The following is a 22,737-nucleotide window of genomic DNA, read 5'->3' as shown; positions in this document are numbered from 1 at the left end:
GGCTAGTTTTTTTTTTTTTTTTTGTAGAGACAGGATCTTGCTATGTTGCTCAGGCTAGTGTCAAACTCCTGGCCTCAAATAATCTTCCCATCTTGGCTTCTCAAAGCACTGAGATTACAGGTGTGAGCCTCTGCACCCAGCCTAGAAATGTTTCTTGGAAACAAAAGCACAAGTTTGTAAAAATAAATGTGGAAGGATGTATATTGCAGCATTAATTTAATGCTGCCTTTTTTGTTTTTAATTTGGCACAAACGGTGTTTATAAGTGCCCTACTTGTTTCTGAACATTTATTTCTCCTCATAGTTAATAAGCAAATCTTATCCCCTTTACCTCCAAAATATGTTCTAGACCTGTTCACTCCTCTCTATCAAGTTTTTCCTAGTCAATAAACATAAATCAACATATTAAAAATCACACAATACTCTTAATTTTGGATATATCATAAATATGCTACCATTGTTCTTAAAGTCTTTAACAGATAGTATGAATTACAGTACAGATTTAATGTTTAATTTCAAAAAGACTGTATAGATTCTGACAAATGCAAACGATATTTACCATTACTTTTCTTACAATCACTGAATAACTTTGGTATTTGGTTTTATTGGCAAAAGAGATTAGTGAAAACCATGGCTAGATGAAGATTAGAGCAAACATTCCTAAGCATTATACATATAATTGTAGTTTTTTACACTTATTTCTGTCTAATGTTACCATCTTTGTTGTAAAATTCTTTTTCAAAAAATACTTTGTAAAGCTTAGTTCTAATATTACAGAATTCATAGTTATGTAATTGATTAATGTTCAAAATCACTCAGCATTGAAGACCCTTGCTATTTTTATTTTCTATAACACGAAGTCTGTCATCTCCTTAATAATTTTCAATTTCCATCCTTAGAATTTCTTCAGCTCTGCTACTTTTTCCTTAAGACTAGGGTCATAGGCAGCACACTGGTGAAACTCAGTCTAGGAGTACTGCATTTCGTTTACAAAGTTATTTTCTATGGTCCGCATTTTGTTGGCTGCCTTGGCTACAGTACCTCAATTGAATGTCTTCACCTGCATATTTGTGGACATTGAAGCCATCGGCAGTTTTTCAGAGACACTACCTTGTGATATCGAAAAACGCAAGCCAAAAAAAAAATAATAATAACCCAAGGAATTTCTGGAGTCTCTCTTCACTATTCTGCTAGTGTTTGAATAATGAGTAACACTGGTATAACATTCTACAATTTACAAGAACATTTATTTGCTTCATGAAACCTCAAAACAAACCTTTGAGATTATCAGGATCCTACCCACTTTACAGATGAAGATAACTTGCATAACAGTGGTGGAGTTTCCTGGATCTGAATCCTTTACTCGTCACATTATATTATGTTTCCTTCCCCATAACTAATAAAGGACTCCGTTTTTTTTTCTTTCTCGAAACCATTTCTTCCATATTAGTTCCCTTTTAAAAGCCCCTCTTAGTATATCTTCAGGGAATCACAAATTCAGTATACTATTTATAATTCATGAGTTTCTCTAATAGTATCAGGGCAGCAAATACAGGTGAAGTAATAAGTATGCACTTGACGGTACTTAACACACACAAAGCATTGTTTTACTCCGTGTAAAAATACTGCTAGCGTACAGTGTGTGTGTTGGTGACGCCGGAGGAAGTGGCAAAGAACAGGCGTAATGCCGCATTGAGTAACTCCATCTTGCTCAAGTTCATATCTCTCTTGAATTTCCCCTGGTAAGCCCAAGATGCAGGATCCGGTCTCACATTTGTTTTTTCTTAACAGTTGACGTTGGCCGCGCTCAGGAACGCCTTGCTCTCTTAAGCCACAGTGCCTTTCTGGTCTCTTCACAGGGTCTTCCACAACCGCTCTTTATTCCTGGGCACGCTGGTTTGCTGAAAGTTGGGTCTTCCACAACCGCTCTTTTTTCCTGGGCACGCTGGTTTGCTGAAAGTTGGAGTGGGTGGTTCACAAGTTTCCAGGCCAGCTACCTACCTGCCTTAGAGCAATTACGCACTTCTCCCTGGTAGTCCCTGAAATGGTCTAACCATCAGATCGCCCTGATTAACTAAGCCCCAGCTTCTCCTGGCCGTTTCTTGCTTACGGCTCAGTTCAGACAGTATTTGTTCCGGGACGCTCCCGGCTCACTCGAGACCTCAATTCCAGGCGTCCTGCAGCTCCTCTTGACTCCCCAGGAACGTGTTTGGCCTTCCCATTCGGACGCTGCGGCTGCGCCTTCCACTCCTAACACCTCGCCGGCGAACCACGAATGGATCAAATCACTCCACTCGCCATCCTAGCGCGGCGGGACTGGCCCAAAAGGGCCGTCTCAGTCTGCGCATGCGGGCTCGGCGGCCGCGGCGGTGTGGAGCTCGCTGACAGCTCTGCGACCCGCGGACGCAGCCTTGTCTCGTGCTTCCACGTTATCCTATCAGCGATGGGGCGGGGCGGCGGCCTCTGCAGCCTATCAGCGCGAACCACGACCCCGGCGAGCCCGGGAAAGGAGAGGCCAGGAAGAAGGCCATTGGACGGCGGCGGCGCTCCGGGGCGTAGCGTCGCCCGGGCCCCGCCCACCGCTGCCTTCCTCTGTTGGGCGCCAGAGACGCTGAGGCCCGAGCTAGAGCCGACCGCGGGCGGGCGCAGCTGCTGCCAGAGTGCCGGCGCGGGCTGGTGGGCCACACACCCTTCCTTCTCCTCACTCGCGAGCCCTCGGACATGGTGGCCCCCGGCTCCGTGACCAGCCGGCTGGGTTCGGTGTTCCCCTTCCTGCTGGTCCTAGTGGATCTGCAGTACGAAGGTGAGTCCTGCCCTGCCCTGGCCGGGAAGCGGGCTCCCGGAGCAGGCCACCCGCGCTTCCCCGTCTGCTCCCGGGCGCGTGTCCCAGGACGACTCGGGAGGTGGGGCAAGCGCCGGGGGATCCCGCGGCCTGGATTGGGCCTGAGCCCGCGCCCAGTTCCGGGTTTGCCTGGGGAAGAGTCGAGGGGACCGGCGGGCCGCGGGGCTGGGACAGTGGGTTTGGAGTGAGGAACGGGGCCGTAGGGGTCGGAGGAGGCGGGGTGCGCCCCGGGGCGGGGAGCGGGGCCACCGGGCTGCGACTTCAGGACGTCCTGGGATGCGGAGACTTGGGCAGCTTTCGGGTCTCGGCCTCGTTTGGGACCCTCGGTGGGCGGCTGGGGACACTGGCGGTCATTGGTGCTGGGAGGAACCACTAAGGTGGCCAAAAGGCTTCCTTCGCTCTGGAGTTCTTGGGCGGGGTAGGGTTGTCCTGTCCGGCTGGGAGTTGGAGAGGACGGTGTTGACTATTTAAAAAGTTAGTAACCATTCACATTACGATGCACTGTCGTGTGGAGAAATTGTTAGGTTCAATGAGGAGCCGCTGTTGGAATTCCTCTTCCCGGACGGCAAGGCACAGAGTTTGTGGTCTTACAACTCCCAGCACTGTGTCATTCAACGTCTGGCTGGCATTTCTTTTCCAAGGTCTCTGAAAAAAAAGGGTTCCCTTGAAAAGATAGGAGCGATTAAATTTCTCTTCAGTCCTGCAGACTGGAATGTTGGCTACTCCAACAGAATAACGAAAATAGAGGGCTGTCCTAGCTTGGCTGGCAGAGGGGAGGAGGAATTAAAGCTGATAGTGCCGATTTAACGAATGCTCCTGGCGCGGTTAGTGTGCGAAATATTCTAGTATAATGACACATCACATGCACTGATCTAATTTCATCCTCATAAAAAGGGCTAGTTGTCAAGGAGGTCAAATTAAACCTGAATATTCCATTCAGAGGGAGCGAGGAACTAAAAATTGGAAATTGTTTATAGTGAATTCCTCTAAAAGTTCTCAGCTTTTTTTTTTTTGAAGTAGTACTCCCCAGTTTTTAGGTCTCACCCATAGCAATAGGCTTTTGCTTTTGGTTCCCTGGTAACCATATTTTTTGAACCCCAAATGAGAACACATAGTGTGGCAACACTGGGACAAATAATTTGACAGTGAGGCTGCCCCCAGAAAATCTAGGGGATTGGAATTTGAAGGTCTGTACCACTTTAATATGGGTCATATTCTAGTTCTTTTGCATTTTCAAAAGCTTCATTCCTCCTGCCTCCCACCCCCATCTGTAGTATTTATCTCCAGTTATCATTAATGATTTATTTTGGACACTTAAGAGAAAGTTGCCTATGTTTTGTTAAATGGTGATTTTTTTTTTTTTTTTAAGTTACAGAGATGCACTGTTTTGAATGATTGCTTTTCCCACTACTTTGTGAACCACCTTTTTAGAATCGCTGTTCTGTATGATTCTGTAGGACTCTCAACTCTTCATTTCCCTCCTGTGGTATTTTCCATAAGAAAACCTCATTAGAGAGCTTTTCTGTGTAGGAGGCAGTGGTGACATTTCTTAGAGGAGTGCCAGAGTGTCTAGGAGCATTGTTTGTGTAAAGTAGCAGGGACTTGGTACAGGTGACAGAGAGGAAAGGAAAGAAAGGAGCCTTTCTGTGAGCCATCTCTTATTCATGGAAGTCTGTAGTGTTATTCCCACTTTACAGACCAGGGAACTGAGGCTCCAAAGGTTTTACTAAAGTTCATTTTGTATGCAGGATGGAGACAGAAGTTAAGTGGTTGAAAGCATCCTGTGAGTCCAAGCATTTGTAAGTGATGGCAGCTGAGAAAAAAAAAGCACCTTTTTTTTTTTTTTTTTTTTTTTGTAATTAACAAGAAGGTTATTTCCCGAAGGTTTAATATAGTGGTTCTCAAACTTGAGTGTGCATCAAAATCGCACACAGAGGGCTTTTTAAAACAGAGTGCTGTACCTCACTTACAGAGTTTCTGTTTCATTAGGTCTCGATGGGACCTGAAATTTTGCGTTTCTAGAAAGATCCCAGATGACCACATTGGAGAACCACTGGTGTAATAAATTATATAGAGGAGTTAAGTTAGGTGTCTGCTTTGTATTTGATACTGGATTTGGTGATGGGGTTATAAAGGTAAGAAGCCCTGACTTGAATTAGCAAACTGTTAGCTCCCGTTTTCCTAAATAAATTCAGTGTCTGGATTCACTAACCTCGTAGTTCTCTGGTATGCAAATAGTGTTACTGCTAGGCCTGAGGCTTAATAAAATTGTGTTGTATTAAGGATTTTTGTTAAATAGGTAGATTCTAGCTGCTCTTGTCACACAAAAAGTAATTATGTGAGATGATAGATATATTAATCTGCTTCACTATTGTAACCGTTTAATCTGTGTGTATCTCATAATACTATGTTGCAAACATCAAATGTACACAATATAATTCACTTTAAAAAAAAGAGATGAAGGAAAATGGTTATAAGAGAAGTGAATGTGGAACGAAGAGTGGCACAGGATGGAGAAGAGATGACCTAGGTTTTTTGTTTTTTTTTTTCTGATTTTGAAATACTTGTCTCTGTTCTTCTAGACTTTTTGGTTGTCATCCAGAGACAGAAAGTATATATATCTTGAATTGAAAGTTTGAGTCTTTTAGCACCCTTCCTTCTCAAAGGCCTTTGAAAGAGTGAAGTCTAAAGCACTAGATGAAGTAGAATTTTTGGAATAGAAAGAAAACTTTAGTAGTATCTGCTTTAGTATTCTCATGTTACAGATAAGGAAGTTACTTCAGTTCTTTGCTAATAGTTTGTTCTGTTGGTGACTTGAGTAGCAACACAGCCTGGGAAACAAACCTTTTTCTGTTATTATAGTTTTATCTCTTTCTCTTCCTTAACATGCTATCTGGACTCATCTTTTCTTTATTTCACTGAGCTGATTAAACCATGTATTTTGACCAAATGAAAATCTATATGTATAAAAGTTTGTGATAATTTTATTTGAACCTAGCCTACTGAGGTATGTTTTGTCTTCTCTAGGATTTTCTTGACATTATTGAAATATAGAAAGAATAAATAATGTAGCAAAATGAATGACTTTAAGTAATTTATGTAAATAAAGCATTATAAAAGGTGGTCACATATTTTCTAGAATTATTTTAAATTCTTTAATAAGATAAACAATAGTTAGCAGTAGTATCAAAGTTCCAGTTCTCTTGACTAGTTAGTATTTGCTGAGAGACTGCCTGGAAATTCAGTGGTTTTCATTCTGTGGGGCAGGGGGAGTTGTTCTGAGAGGGGATGCACTGTAGTAATTAGGTTTTACTTTCCCATATGAAGTTAGTTTTTGTTAAGTTTAATTTCTGCTGTGATTGATTAATGTCCTTATGAACAAATTAATCTTTGTTCATATGGAAATATCATGGGAACCCATTCACCTGCTCTTCAGAACTCAAACATTTCAACCATAGATTTATTTTTCTTTCCATATCTTTAGAAAGCTACTTAAAAACTTAAGTCTGGTGAATTTGTATCATTTGGAGTTCTGGAAATATGGATAAGACTCATTTAATCAGTCAGCAAATTGTACTAACTATATTGCTCTTTGGTGAGGTATATATACATAGTATAAAACTCATGGCTTTTGCTTTTGAGTTTACAGACCACTTGGGGTTTAAGACCTGCATTTGTGAAGCATCCATGTCTTGTTTTTCTCCTTTCTCAGTTTAGACCGAGTGGTCCATCATTGTAGTTAGTGCACTGCAAATGACCATTTATTTATTGGCCCCTATAAGCTTTTGTTTTACTTGCCAAAACCCAGGACTGGTTAAATTCAACTCGGCCAACTCTTATTATACCTCACAGGTGAACATGGATGGAGGAAAAAGACAACTTTGCTGATAAGTCTCATTGATCTTTATTTTAATTTTTCATTTTTTTTTTGAGGCAGGATCTTGCTCTGTCACCCAGGCTGGAGTGTAGTGCCATTATCCTAGCTCAATGTAGGCTTGACCTCCTGGGCTCAAGCAGTCCTTTCACCTCAGTCTCCTGGATAGCTGGGACCGCAGGTGTGCACAACCACACCACCCACCAAGTTTTTTTTTTAAAATTTTTGTAGGGATAGGGTCTTCTTTGTTGCCCAGGCTGGTCTTGAACTCCTGGGCTCAAGCAATCCTCATGCCTTGGCCTCCCAAAGTGCTGGGATTACAGATGTGAGCCAATGCACCTGGCCCTGATTAGTCTCATTTTAAAGAAACAATCTCAGTTGTAATTGCACGTTAAATGCTGCTAACATTCCTATAATTCTTTAGTATGTCTATTCTTGAAAATCGGTATTTCAAGGATTTTCCTCCCTCCTTAAGCCTCTAATTTAAACTCTCTTTTCTCCTCTTCCCTACTTCATTCTTTTAGACCTGTCTTTATTGAGAAAATGAAAGCCATCACAAGGCAAGTTCTTCTTTCTTTTTCTTTCTTTTTTTTTTTTTTGAGATGGAGTTTCGCTCTGTTGCCAGACTGGAGTGCAGTGGCATGTTCGTGGCTCCCTGCAACCTCTGCCTCCTGGGTTCAAGAGATTCTCCTGCCTCAGCCTCCCGAGTGGCTGGGACTACAGGTGTGCGCCACCATGCCTGGCTAATTTTTGTAATTTTATTGGAGATGTGGTTTCACCATGTTGACCAGGATGATCTCAATCTCTTGACCTCATGATCTGCCTGCCTTAGCCTTCCAAAGTGCTGGGATTACAGGTGTGAGCCATCGTGCCCAGCGAACTTCTTCTTTCTACCTCAAAATTTACTAGCTTATCTACATTTGTACCTATTCTGCTACTTTTTCTCCTATTAAAATACATAAAATGTCTCTATTCCCAGAGAAATCTAATCTGTATACTTAACAACCTGGATTCCATTTCCTCACACCTTCTGAAAATGTTGCTCCTACAGTTGTATCTTGTGCTGCTGTAACAAAATACCACAGACCGAGTAATTTATTTATTTTATATATATACACATATATATGTATATATAGTTTTTTTTTATTGCACTTTAGGTTCTGGGGTACATGTGCAGAACAGACAGGACTGTTGCATAGTCCTTAATTAGGTCCTGTTTGTCTATTTTGGCTTTTGTTGCCAATGGTTTTGGTGTTTTAGTCATGAAGTCCTTGCCTATGCCTATGTCCTGAATGGTTTTGCCTAGGGTTTCTTTTAGGGTTTTTATGGTGTTAGGTCTTATGTATAAGTCTTTAATCCATCTGGAGTTAATTTTAGTGTAACAATGGCAATGTGGTTTGCTGCCTCCATCGCTGTCACCTATATCTGGCATTTCTCCCCATGTTATCCCTCCCCTACCTCCCTACCCCCCGCTGCCCCTCCCCTAGTCTCCCCCAACAGACCCCAGTGTGTGATGCTCCCCTCCCTGTGTCCATGTGTTCTCATTGTTCAGCACCCGCCTAAGAGTGAGAACATGCGGTGTTTGATTTTCTATTCTTGTGTCAGTTTGCTGATAATGACGGTTTCCAGATTCATTCACGTCCCTACAAAGGACATAAACTCATCATTTTTTATGGCTGCATAGTATTCCATGGTGTATATGTGCCACATTTTCCCTGTCCAGTCTATCATTGATGGGCATTTAGGTTGGTTCCAGGTCTTTGCTATTGTAAACTGTGCTGCAGTGAACATACATGTGCATGTGTGTTTATAATAGAATGATTTATAATCCTTTGGATATATACCTAGTAATGGGGTTGCTGGGTCAAATGGAATTTCTATTTCTAGGTCCTTGAGGAATCGCCACACTGTCTTCCACAATGGTTGAACTAGTTTGCACTCCCAACAGTGTAAAAGTGTTCCTATTTCTCCATATCCTCTCCAGCATCTGTTGTCTCCAGATTTTTTAATGATCGCCATTCTAACTGGTGTGAGATTCTATCTCAATGTGGTTTTGATTTGCCTTTCTCTAATGACCAGTGATGAGCATTTTTTCATATGTTTGTTGGCCTTATAAATGTTTTCTTTTGAAAAGTGTCTGTTCATGTCCTTCACCCACTTTTGAATGGGCTTGTTTTTTTCTTGTAAATCTGTTTTAGTTCTTTGTAGATTCTGGATATTAGCCCTTTGTCAGATGGGTAGATTGCATAAATTTTTTCCCATTCTGTTGATTGCTGGTTCACTCTAATGATTGTTTCTTTTGCTGTACAGAGGCTCTGGAGTTTAATTAGGTCCTGTTTGTCTATTTTGGCTTTTGTTGCCAATGGTTTTGGTGTTTTAGTCATGAAGTCCTTGCCTATGCCTATGTCCTGAATGGTTTTGCCTAGGGTTTCTTTTAGGGTTTTTATGGTGTTAGGTCTTATGTATAAGTCTTTAATCCATCTGGAGTTAATTTTAGTGTAAGGTGTCAGGAAGGGGTCCAGTTTCTGCTTTCTGCACATGACTAGCCAGTTTTCCCAACACTATTTATTAAACAGGGAATCCTTTCTCCATTGCTTGTTTTTGTCAGGTTTGTCAAAGCTCAGATGGTTGTAGATGTGTGGTGTTGCCTCCAAGGCCTCTGTTCCGTTCCATTGGTCTATATCTCTGTTTTGGTACCAGTACTATGCTGTTTTGATAACTGTAGCCTTGTAGTATAGTTTGAAGTCAGGTAGCATGATGCTTCCAGCTCTGACTTGGCTATGTGAATTCTCTTTTTGTTCCATATGAAGTTTAAGGTGGTTTTTTCCAGTTCTCTGAAGAGGGTCATAGGTAGCTTAATGGGGATAGCATTGAATCTATAAATTACTTTGGGCAGTATGGCCATTTTCACAATATTGATTCTTCCTAACCATGAGCATAGAATGTTACTCCATCTGTTTGTGTCCTCTTATTTTTTTGAGCAGTGGTTCATAGTTCTCCTTGAAGAGGTCCTTTACATCCTTTGTTAGTTGCATTCCTAGGTATTTTATTCTCTTTGTAGCAATTGTGAATGGGAGTTTGCTCTTGATTTGGTTCTCTTTTAGTCTGTTATTGGTGTATAGGAATGCTTGTGATTTTTGCACATTGATTTTATATCCTGAGACTTTGCTGAAGTTGCTTATCAGTTTCAGGAGATTTTGGGCTGAGACGATGGGGTCTTCTAAATATACAATCATGTCATCTGCAAATAGAGACAATTTGACTTCCTCTTTTCCTAATTGAATACCCTTTATTTCTTTTTCTTGCCTTATTGTTCTGGCTAGAACTTCCAATACTATGTTAAATAGGAGTGGTGAGAGAGGGCATCCTTGTCTAGTGCCGGTTTTAAAGGGAATGCTTCCAGTTTTTGTCCATTCAGTACAATATTGGATGTGGGTTTGTCATAAATAGCTTTTATTATTTTGAGGTATGATCCATTGATACCTAGTTTATGGAGAGTTTTTAGCATAAAGGGTTGTTGAATTTTGTCAAAGGCCTTCTCTGCATCTATTGAGATGATCATGTGGTTTTTGTCTTTGGTTCTGTTTACATGGTGGATTACGTTTATAGACTTGCATATGTTGAACCAGCCTTGCATCCCTGGGATGAAGCCTACTTGATCGTGATGGATAAGCTTTTTGATGTGCTGTTGCAATCGGTTTGCCAGTATTTTATTGAAGATCTTTGCATCTGTGTTCATCATGGATATGGGCCTGAAGTTTTGTTTTTTTGTTGAGTCTCTGCTGGGTTTTGGTATCAGGATGATGTTGGTCTCATAAAATGATTTGGTAAGGACTCCCTCTTTTTGATTGTTTGGAATAGTTTCAGCTGTACCAGCTCCTCTTTGTATGTCTGGTAGAATTTGGCTGTGAATCCATCTGGACCTGGGCTTTTTTTGGTTGATAGGCTCTTAATTGCTGCCTCAACTTCAACCCTTGTTATTGGTCTCTTCAGGGTTTCAACCTCTTCCTGGTTTAGGCTTGGGAGGGTGCAAGTGTCCAGGAATTTATGCATTTCTTCCAGGTTTACTGGTTTATGTGTATAGAGTTGTTTGTAGTAATCTCTGATGGTAGTTTGTATTTCTGTGGGATCGGTGGTGATATCCCCTTTATTGTTTTTTATTGCATCTATTTGATTCTTCTCTCTTTTCTTTTTTATTTATCTGGCTAGTGGTCTATTTTTTTGATCTTTTCAGAAAACCAGCTCCTGGATTTATTGATTTTTTTGAAGGGTTTTTTGTGTCTCTGTCTCCTTCAGTTCTGCTCTGATCTTAGTTATTTCTTGTCTTCTGCTAGCTTTTGAGTTTTTTTGTTCTTGCTCCTCTAGCTCTTTCAATTTTGATGATAGGGTGTCAATTTTAGACCTTTCCTTGCTTCTCATGTGGGCATGTATTGCTATAAATTTCCCTCTAGACACTGCTTTAAATGTGTCCCAGAGATTCTGGTATGTTGTTTATTCATTCTCGTTGGTGTTGAAGAACATCTTTATTTCTGCCTTCATTTAATTGTTGATCCAGTCAACATTCAAGAGCCAATTGTTCAGTTTCCATGGAGTTATGTGGTTCTGAGTGAGTTTCTTAATCCTGAGTTCTAATTTGATTGCACTGTGGTCTGAAAGACTGTTAAGACTTCTGTTGTTTTGCATTTGCTGAGGAGTGATTTACTTCCAATTATGTGGGCAGTTTTAGAGTAGGTGCAATGTGGTACCGAGAAGAATGTATATTCTGTGGATTTGGGGTGGAGAGTTCTGTAGATGTCTATTAGGTTTGCTTGGTCCAGATCTGAGTTCAATCCTGGATATCCTTGTTAATTTTCTGTCTCGTTGATCTGTCTAATATAGACAGTGGAGTGTTAAAGTTTCCCACTATCATTGTGTTCTTAATATACTTTAAGACCTTGCTTTATGTATCTGGGTGCTCCTGTATTGGGTGTGTATATATTTAGGATCGTTAGCTCTTCTTGTTGCATTGATCCTTTTACCATTATGTAGTGCCCTTCTTGGTCTCTTTTGATCTTTGTTGGTTTAAAGTCTATTTTATCAGATAAAATAGCAGATTGCAACTCCTGCTTTTTTTTTGCTCTCCATTTGCTTTGTAAATCTTCCTCCATCCTTTTATTTTGAGCCTATGTGTGTCCTTGCAGGTAAGGTGGGTTTCCTGGATACAGCACACTGATGGGTTTTGATTTTTTATCCAATTTGCTAGTCTATGTCTTTTGATTGGGGCATTTAGCCCATTTACATTTAAGATTAATATTGTTATATGTGAATTTGATCCTGCCATTTTGATGCTAGCTGGTTGTTTTGACCATTAGTTGACGCACTTTCTTCATTGTGTTGATGGTCTTTACCATTTGGTACGTTTTTGGAGTGGCTGGTACTGGTCGTTCCTTTCTATGTTTAGTGCTGCTTATAGGAGTTCTTGTAAAGCAGGCCTGGTGGTGATGAAATCTCTGAGCAATTGCTTGTTTGTAAAGGATTTTATTTCTTCTTCGTTTATGAAGCTTAGTTTGGGTGAATATGAAATTTTAGGTTGAAAGTTCTTTTCTTTAAGGATGTTGAATATTGGTCCCCACTCTCTTCTGGCTTGTAGGGTTTCTGTCGAGAGATCTGCTGTGAGTCTGATGGGATTCCCTTTATGGGTAACCTGACCTTTCTCTGGCTGCCCTTAGCATTTTTTCCTTCATTTCAACCCTGGTGAATCTGTCGATTATGTGCCTTGGGGTTGCTCTTCTTGAGGAATATCTTTGTGGTGTTCTCTGTATTTCCTGGACTTGAATGTTGGCCTGCCTTGCTAGGTTGGGGAAGTTCTCCTGGATAATATCCTGAAGAGTGTTTTCCAGCTTGGATTCATTCTCTCTGTCTTATTCAGGTGTACCTATCAAATGTAGATTAGGTCTTTTCACATAATCCAGATTAGGTCTTTTCACATAATCCCATATTTCTTGGAGGCTTTGTTTATTTCTTTTCACTCTTTTTTCTCTAATCTTGCCTTCTCATTTTATTTCATTGAGTTGATCTTCAATATCTGATATCGTTTCTTCTGCTTGGTCCATTTGGCTATTGAAACTTGTGTATGCTTCACGAAGTTCTTGTGTTGTGTTTTTCAGCTCCATCAAGTCATTTATATTCTTCTCTAAGCTGTTTATTCTTGTTAGTATTTTGTCTAACCTTTTTTCAAGGTTGTTTGTTTCTTTGCATTGGGTTAGAACATGTTCTTTTAGCTGAGAGAAGTTTGTTATTACCCAACTTCTGAAGCCTGTTTCTGTCAATTCAGCAGAATCATTCTCCATCCAGCTTTGTTCCCTTACTGGTGAGGAGTTGTCATCCCTTGGAGGAGGAGACGCGTTCTGGCTTTTGGTGTTTTCATCCTTTTTTTGCTGGTTTCTTCCCATCTTTGTGGATTTATCTACCTGTGGTCTTTGTAGTTGGTGACTTTCAGATGGGGTCTCTGAGTGGATGTCCTTTTTGTTGATGTTAAAGTTATTTATTTCTATTTTTTAGTTTTCCTTCTAACCGTCAGGCTCCTCTGCTGTAGGACTACTGGAGGTCCACTCCAGACCTTGCTTGCCTGGGAATCACCTGTGGCGGCCTCTGCATTCTTTTCGCTGGGAACTGCACTCCAGAGCTGTTCCTATATGGCCATCTTGGATCTCTTCCCTGATCACTTTACATTCTAAATCCTTCAATATGTCTTGACTCTTTCATCTATAATTTTGGGTGTGGTTTTTTCAGCTCTCCTCTCCATGAACCGACTGGATAATGGTCAGGTCTGGACCTGAGGAGCCTGGACCAGCCTGCAGTAGACTCGCAGCACCTGTCTTGGAGCAAGTGAGGAACTGCTGCACGCCTGATGTCACCTGTGTAATACCTTTGTAGGATCTGTGAGCTTTGTATTTACATGTGCTTTTTTCATGGCAAATATCATTCTTTTGTTTCCACATTTAGAACTCTTTTGAGGTTTTCTTATAGGTCTGCTCTAGTGGTGATGAATTCCTTCAGTGTTTGCTTGTCTGTAAAATACTTTGTTTCTCTTTCATTTATGAAGCTTAGTTTGGCAGGATATAAAATTCTTGGCTAGCAGGAGTTTTTTTGGAGGGGTCTAAAAAGAGGCCCCCAAAATCTTTTGGCAGGTAAGGTTTCTGCTGAGAATTTCACTCTTAATCTGATGAGATTCCCTTTGTAAATGATTTGACACTTTTGTCTAACTGCTTTTAAGATTTGTTGATAGCCTGATGATTACATGCCTTTGTTATGTTCATCTTACGTAGTATCATCCAGGTGCCCTATGAATTTCTTGTATCCGGATGTTTCCATCTCTAGCAAGATAAGGGAATTTTTCCTGTTTTATTTCCTCAAATATGTGTTTTAATTTCTTACTTTTTCTTCTTCTTTAGCATGCCTGTAAGTTGTAGGTTTGGTCATTTTACATAATCTCATATTTCTTGAAGGCTTTGTTTTTTAAAATATTCTTTTAAAATTTTAAAACAAATTTTTCTGTGTGTGCGTGTGACTAATTTAAAAGACCAGCCTTCAAGCTCTGAAATGTTTTCTTCTACCTGGTTCAGTTAATTGTTAAAGCTTTTAATTATTTTGACTGTTTTTTGAAATTCCTTATAGGAATGAATTTTTCATTTCCAGAATTTTTTAAAATATATTTTTTATTTTTTAAAGACCTCTATCTCTTCCTTTATTTCCTTGATTGCTTTTCTGGTTATTTTTGTGTTGGTTTTCAGCCTTCTCTTGGATCTTGTTGAGCTTCTTTACAATTCACACTTTGAATTATTTCTCTCTTTTTCTGAATTTTAATTTTGGTTTTATTCCATTGTCAGAAAGCCAGTGCAATCTTTTTGGTAGTGTCACAACATTCAGATTTTTCATAGTACCAGAATTCTTAATGCTGGTTATTTCTCATCTAGAGAAGCTGACACTTGTAGTTGTTTGAATTTACTTCATTTAGATGGGATTTTTTTTCTCTCCCCCAACCTGCCTTGTGCCTATAAAGTATCCTGTAGGGTAAGGTCATTTGGTTTGCGTTTATGGCCTTGTGTACTTTTGTTGACAGGTTTTACATTTGGTTGTGCAATTCAACTTAAAACAGGCCTGTAGGTGGTACTTTACTGATATGAGCCAGCAGCAGCAAAAGCAGACAGATGTGTACTTGATTTTTGTTTACTGTGAGATGCACTGTATTGTTTCAGGTGATGGGCTGGACAATGGAATTCCCTAGTCCCCTGAGCTTCTGTTTAGCAATGGGGTAGGTGAGACAGCTGGGTAGAGCTGGACCACCTAGCTTGCCCACGAATAGTCCAATGATGAGCACAGGCACTAGTCCTGCTAGGGGTGGTTGAGGTCTCTGCTGCATGTTAGGGGGCTGCACTGGCTCCATGTCCTGGACAGGCAGAAATGTGATGTGTTCCCTGTCACACCCTTGCTCTGGGGCTTGTGACTCTCAGTGCAGATGCACAGTGTTGTCTGTCTCCAGGCCACAGTGTAGCTGAGAGTCACAGAAAATGCCTGTTGTGCAGTTCTCAATGGAAGTGGTTGCAGGACATGAGGGCAGAGTCTTGATGAATGAGTAGGGATTTCTCTAGTAGGCAAGTGTGGAAGACCATTTTATGTAATAGCAAATGCAAAGGGATGAAGCATGAGAACATGGTATATTCAGGGAAGTATAATGTTTAGTTTTTTATAGGAGCATAAAGTAAGAGGTGGAGGAATGATGGATGATGAGGCTGGACCCACAGCATGAGACCTGACCCTGAAAGGTGGTGTTTGCCTTTGTATCTGAAGGGATTTAGCTTTAATCTAGCCAATGATGTGAAAACTTTGCAGAATTTTTTGTATAAGTGCATTTTGAAGGATTGCCCTGGCAGCAGCATAGGTGCTGGATTTGGAAGAAGGTAAAATGAGAGCTGGGAACATTTCATTGAGAAGGCACAATGCCTCTTATGGGGAAAGAATGGTCTACATTATCAGCTCTTAGACTGTAGCAAGTTCTATTATTGAAATGTAGCCAAAATGCACCAAAAGAATAATAATTAATTCTCTCTGGTTGATTAGTGTGTGCCGTGGAAATTTTCATAGAGGAAGTGATATTATATAATTAAATGGAAATTATGTTGGGTAAATTTATAATGTAATAAAGATCTCAGTTTTATTCTGAAAAGACAGAAATACTGTATACTCTTTTTATCCCAGAAGGCAAGAGAAATTTAGTTTGAAGAGTAACTCAACCCCTGGGGTGAGAGTATGACGTGGCTTGACATAGCAAAGTTCAAAGAACTTTGCACATGTGTTCTTGACTCCCTTCAGATTTTAGGTTCATCCTGTGAGGTTGGAAATGATTGTGGGTAAAATGTTACATTAAATGATGGGTTAAGTGAGTGAAGCATGAAAAGCCTAGTAACTGTGGAAAGCTTAGCCTGGTTTACATGGGGAAAAGGATCATTAACTATGCCGAAAAGAAAACTGGTCCTTAGAAGTGGATCTTGTTTTGACAGTTGTTCTGAGTCCTTCGGCAGACTGGTTAACTTCTCGAAGAAGTTAAAATTATTAAAGACATTTAATAATTAGTTATAAAATTATGAAAGACATTTACTTCCTGGGGTTGTTTTGATAATTTAGTGAAACAAAGATACAGAAGTTTCCAGCATATAGTAGGTTCTTAATTCTGTTTGTATTACATTTCTCCTGATAAAGTTTATTTTTTCTTTTCTTTCTTTTCTTTTTTTTTTTTTTTGAGACAGAATCTTGCTCTCTTGCCCACACTGGAGTGCAGTGGCACAATTGTAGCACCTGGCCTCAAGTGATTCTCCTGCTTCAGCCTCCTGAGTAGTTGGAACTTCAGGTGTGTGCCACCACACCTGGCTCATTTTAAAATTTTTTATAGAGATGGTGTCTCTCTTTCTTGTCCAGACTGGTCTTGAACTCTTGGCCTCAAGTGATCTTCCCGTGCTCTCCTCCCAAAGTGCTGGGATAATAGATGTGAGCGATTGCAACTGGCCTACTTTTATTGTTTATATAAGGTATGGGGTTTCAGTGTATTGTCCAGGCCAGTCTTGAACTCCTGGCTCAAGCAGTCCTCCTGCTTCAGCCACCTGAATAGCTGGGTTTACAGGCCTGCAACACTGAGCTTATCTACCAGATACCCTTATTTATGAAAATTTTCTTTACATAAATTATTTTCACAAAAGAAGTTTTCAGAGCTGTTTTTATGTTTGCAGTTTCCCAAAATAACTGGCTTCAAATCATATGCCAAAAAAATATGTTTTGAGATGGCATATTCTAGTCTCCTGCAGTCATAGTTTGGGAGGGTATATTCTGAGCCCCAGTATCTCTCTTCCTTTCTTTGCATGCCTTATACCAAGGGGTCCAACAAGCAACCAAGGTATTCAATTACTTCTGCACCAACCTAATAAGACACTATGTAGAAACTGCAGAGTAAGACTATAAAAAGCTGAAAAAGCTACTTTGTTTGGAAGGCAAAATAGCAAGGTAAAGTGAATTCCAATCAGTTTTTTGCTGTGTTAGGTGAAATAAGGAGTTCAGTGCTTTTGGTGACTAAAATGGCAGGTAGTTGCTCGGTAAGTTGCTTTGGGTATCCTGAACTCCTGCTTTTTCTGTTCTTGACCACGACATCCAGCCTGTTGATACAAGTCATGTGTGTCTTCTTTCTGTCTTATTTTTTGTATTTTCACTACTACTACTCCATGGTCAAGTCACTATCATGTCACCTGGATTATTACGTACATACTGAATTGGTTTCCCTCTTCCTCTCTGGATGTTTATTAGAGACACCTAGCACTTAAAGTATTGTGCTCCAGAATGATTATGTCATGTTGGCAAGGAGAGCTAGCTGAAATACTAGACTTTCATTTTTTTTGAAAGTCTCATTAATCTTCTGACATCTGGGGACTTAAATGTCACGTCCTTTGTTTTTGGATAGTTGGTTTCCCTATTCCAGCCTTTTCACAAAGGTAGCATCCTTCCTATTTTTCCTTCAGGCTTCATGTGAAACTTGAGAGGAATCCCCTGAGGGCTATCCAGTGGAACTTTCTGTGATGGGAGATGTTTGGTATCATCTGCACTGTCCTGTGCAGTGGTGTTGGAGCTCAAGGTCACACTACCCCAAAGTATGACTTTAGGAGCCCACAATATGCCACTCCAAAATATGCCTTTTTGGCATATTGGTTATTTAGAGTTGGTTATTTTGAGAAACTGTAGACACAAGAGTAGCTCTGAAAAGTTCCACTTTTGTCAGAGAAATTTATATCTATAAGGGAAATCTTTTTCCCTGCCCTGCACCAGGAGGAGAGGGGCTGCTAAGTGGAAAAGGCATTGATTTAAAAGTGCACAAGAAATCTTTGTTTTCAGTGTTTTTCCTGGCCATCCCCTTGTAACTGAGATTTCCCCAGCACCCCCTACTTCCTTTATTTTTAGCAAATAATGGTATTCAAGTTTGAAGTTTAAACTCTTTGAAATCTACTCTGGAGATTTACTCAGCTCTCTTGAGTTTTCTCCCATGTATGTTTGAGGTGTACATATGAAACAACTTTTGTTAATCTGTCTTTTGTTACAGGGAGTCCCAATTTATGAAGGTAGAGAGAAAATTATTTTTCTCTCCTATGCCAGTCACTAGTTATTGAGCACTTAAACTATTACTGTACTGTGTGACTGTGAAACAAGTTTAAATTTTATTTAATTTTAACTGTAAGTGTTAGACTCCTTAACTTTGCCCTCACAGTACCCTGTGTACATTCCCCCATTATAACACGATAGTATTTTCCCAACATTTTATTATTAAACATATCACACAGTTGAAAGAATTTTACAGTGTTTGTCCCTATACCCATCACCTAGATTCTACTACTAATATTTTGTTATATTTGTTTTAACATATACGCATCTGGGCATTTCTCTACTAACCATTAATCCTTTAAAAATGCATTTCAAAATAACACTAGTATACATGGCCCTAAATACTTTAACAGGCATATGACCAACTTTTTTTGATGCAAAATTAATGTACAATGAAATGTCCATATTTTAAGTATATATTTGCTGAGTTTTGATAACCACATATAACTATGTAACCCATACCTCTAAGCAAGATGAGGACATTACCAGCAGTTCCCTCCTGCCTCTTCCCAGTCTATCTTTTCTCTTACCCTCCCAAGCAACCATTGTTTTGATTTTCTTCCTTTAATGTCCTTCAGCACCCCAAAAAGCTAACATCCTGCTTACCATAAAGGAGAAATGCTTTGGCTACTTAGTTTCCGTGTGTACCTTTCTACACATATTTGAATACCAGTACAACAAAGCAACTTTATTTTTGCTATGGTCTGAATATTTGTGTTCCCCCATTTCCCCAATTCATGTGTTGAAACCTAATCCAATGTGACAGTATTAAGAGGCGGGGCCTTACAGAGGTGATTAGGTTATGCCCTCGTGACTTGGATTAGTGGCCCTATAAAAGAGGCCTGAGGGAGCTTGTTTTCCTCTTTCACTACGTAGGGACTCAACAAGAAAGTGCAGTCTATGAGGAACGGGCCCTCATCAGACACAGAATCTGCTGGCATCTTGATCTTGGACTTGCTAGCCCCTAGAACTGTGAGAAGTAAATGTTGTTGATAAGCCTTCCAGTTTATGATATTTTTATTATAGCAGCCTGAATAGAAGAACTAAGACAATTTTCTAACTAAGAAGATACAGCTATCCTTCTTGCAGCGAAGAGGTTGTTACCCATTTTCGAATGAAGAAGACTTCTGGTTCCATCAGTCACGTATCCATCACTGGCTACATAAATTACTACTCTTACTCCATCAGTGTCCCACTCAATATTCAGTTATATAAAGACTAAATTGTAAAGTTAAGTTATATAAAGACTAAATTGTAAAGTTAACTTCAGTAATTTGTGTATAAAATAAAATTGGGAATTAGAGAGAAGAATATGGTTAGTACAGTCAATTCTTGTTACTCATGGTGGTTCTATAAAGTCATTGTGAACACTGCATTAGCAAATATCGAACCATTTCTCTTAGGGGAAATACTGGACTGAGTTTCTGTAAGCCTTAAATCACAACTTTTTTCAACGTATCAAGACATAACCTTGTTTTCTGTGTGTTTCTATTTAAAGACACCTTATTTACTACATATTGTTGATTTATTAACATTGAACTTACAGCTAATGTCACTGTCTTTTGTACTTGAAGAAAGCTTAACTAATAACACATATGTATTTTCAGTAAGGCTTAGCCAGCTTTCCTGAGCGTAGGAACACTAGGCAGTATTTCAGTACTATGCTTGGAGCCACTTGAAATGGTGAAATCAGTGACAGGAAGCATACACAAAAAAGTGGCACCAAATGTACAGTGGAAAAAACACTTGTTTATAATATGGAAGCTGACAGAGGAAGGTAGAGTGTTGCTTTGTTCAGCCTCAGCTAGAACATATGCTTGGAGTGTTTTCAGCATTTTGCTGCTCTGAACATGCGTATGTTCTTGAATGACTGTGAAAATGCTGTGAATATAAATTTCGGGATTACAAATGAACTTTAGTGCATAGGCAAATAAGTACAGAATCTGAATTATGAAGATTGACTATATATACAAATAAACATGTATAAAATCAAACGGAAAATATGAAAAGCTACGACTACATAGCTTGTGTCTGTAACTGGTCTGAGGTCGTAGCTGATATACGTGGCTTCCTTCATCTACTACCTATTCCATACCTCTCTTGTATTCTGCCGGAGAGGCAAAGAGTAGTAACAGTTTCAGCTACTCTGGCTTTTTTTTTTTTTTTTTAACCTGATAGAGTGATTCATAAACTTTCCTTCTCGAAGGGGCTGTGTCTTACTAATTGCTCTGTTTTTTAGTTGCTGTAACTTTTCATTAACTTTGTACTGGGCATGGAAGTAGTAAGACACGCCCTAGAGAATCTCCTGGGTTCTACTTATCCTACTTTGCCTCCATTGCAAAATGGCAAACTTGTTTCCCCTTGGTAATTGGGCTTCATTTTTCCAACTAGTAGATTAACCACTGTTTTTCGCTTGTTGATTTCAGTGACTTATAAGAAGTACAAAACGGCCATGTGGCAGTCTCTTCTTCCAGTTAATCAAACATTGTTGTGTCCCCTTTGGAAGCATTTCTCCTTTAAGGACTAAGATCTCCAAACCATCAGAGCTCAACGTTGCCAGGACTAGAAGCAGAAATGTTACAAGTGGGTTGTTTGGGTATAATAATGAGAGGAGCCATGCTTGCTTCTACTTCTTGACTCTGGCTGTGGGCAAGATAGCATCATATGGCCTGTGATTGAAGTAATAAACTGCAGCTTGTAAAACAGAGCCTCATCCTTTCATGTTTTTGTCTCCTAACTAGTGCTACTACTTAAGTCTTCAGTAAGCCATTCTAGGTGATGGAGTAATGGTAAAACCAGTTAATCGTAGTGTCATGAGCACATCGCCCATCTCTTTTGCTATAAAGTGAATTCCTTAATGAGGTACAGTGCTGTGTAGAATGCTGTGATGGTAGATAATACATTCTGTGAGTCTGCGAATGGTGGTTTTGGCAGAAGCATTACAGGCAAATTCATATCTGGAATATGAGAAGCGGATCAATTATGGAAGAGAACAAAATAAAATCAATCTACCATTAGGTGGCCAGCTGTCTCTTTCCCACCCTTGGTGCCATACTGGGAATTCAGTATTGGTTTCCAGTTTTGGCAGAAGGACTTTGTGGTTCAAGTTGGTCAGCTTCATTAGGGTCCAAATAAATATTCCCATTCCAAATTTAAGTATTCCATTCTTACCAGTCTGTGCCCTAACTTTCACAGGAGAAACTTGGGGAGACCATGAATTCAGCTCTTGTTTTAATTTATCAACCCTCATAATTAAATTAAATTTTATATTTGATTTTCTGAAAGTTGGATCTGAGCTGGTTATTTTCTGTCTGTAGGTGCTCCAGTGCAGCAGTCCCCAGCCTTTTTGGCACCAGGGATTAGTTTTGTGGAAGACAGTTTTTCCGTGGACCGGGTTGGCTGGGGAGAGAATGGTTTCAGGATGAATCTGTTCCACCTCAGATCATCAGGCATTAGTTAGAGTCTCATAAGGAACATGCAACCTAGATCCCTTGCATGCGCAGTTGACAACAGGGCTCGTGCTCCTATGAGAATCTAATGCCTCCACTGATCTGACAGGAGGCGGAACTTAGGTGGTAATGCTCACTTCCTGCTGTGTGGCCCAGTTCCTAACAGGCCATGGACTGGTACTGGTCCATGGCTGGGGGCTTGGGGACCCCTGCTCTAGTGCTTTCAAAAGAACCCACCCCACATCACAGTCCTTATTTTCATAATTTCTGCTATTATGGTCAGTTGCAGCAGCCACTTAGGTCTCTAAGACATGTGCCTCAGTTAGTACTTCATTACAGTCAACCAAAGTGCTAGCTTAGTTTATTGTGACTCTTATACGTACTGTGGATTACTAGCATTTCATCTCCCATTGGTGACGAACTTAGCACTGCACTGAAGCCCAAGGTCATGACCAAACCATCCTCAGATTGCATCTGTGGGCCTGTCTCCAGGGACTGCTTCCAATACCAATTGTGTGTCAGTCAGGCTCCATCGAGGAGAGACAGAAATCATGTAGTAACTTAGAAAGGGGAAGTTTAATCTAAGAGCTGTTAAGTTATGATGGGAGAGTAACTAAAGATGTAAAGAGAACTCTAACAGATATTCTAGGACTAAGAGACAGCCCCAAGGAAGGACCAGCTTGCAAGAGGGATCCCCTGTACCAGGCTGGGGTTCAGATCTTATTGGAGAAGGTATAGCCCAGGTTTGCTGGTGGAGAAGATTGCTATGTGGCTGGTCCATGGGAACTGGGGAAGCAGAAAACAATCCTTTGACGTATATGTCAGCCAAGGCTGGTCAGCCTGTCTGTGAAGGGAGTCCAGGTGCTTCTGTGGGTGTGAAATCTGGAGTATGTAGGC

At 40.3% G+C, this 22,737-nt stretch overlaps 1 protein-coding gene across 1 annotated transcript in view; it reads left to right on the top strand.

The window, feature by feature from the left end:
* Window positions 1-2,676: 2,676 nt before the first annotated feature.
* Window positions 2,677-22,737, top strand: part of DNAJC3 (DnaJ heat shock protein family (Hsp40) member C3) — an 89,863-nt gene continuing 69,802 nt past the window's right edge. The window contains exon 1 of the mRNA XM_012458619.2: window positions 2,677-2,802. Coding sequence (XP_012314042.1) covers window positions 2,721-2,802 — 82 coding nt within the window. The 5' untranslated portion in view covers window positions 2,677-2,720. The remainder of the gene's footprint in view (window positions 2,803-22,737) is intronic.

The sequence above is a fragment of the Aotus nancymaae genome, unplaced genomic scaffold, assembly GCF_030222135.1.
Source record: "Aotus nancymaae isolate 86718 unplaced genomic scaffold, 86718_ANA_hifiasm-v0.15.2.pri h1tg000048l, whole genome shotgun sequence".
Lineage (NCBI taxonomy): Eukaryota > Metazoa > Chordata > Mammalia > Primates > Aotidae > Aotus > Aotus nancymaae.
The sequence above is the reverse complement of the archived record's forward strand: the minus strand, read 5'-3'. Positions and strand labels throughout refer to the sequence as shown.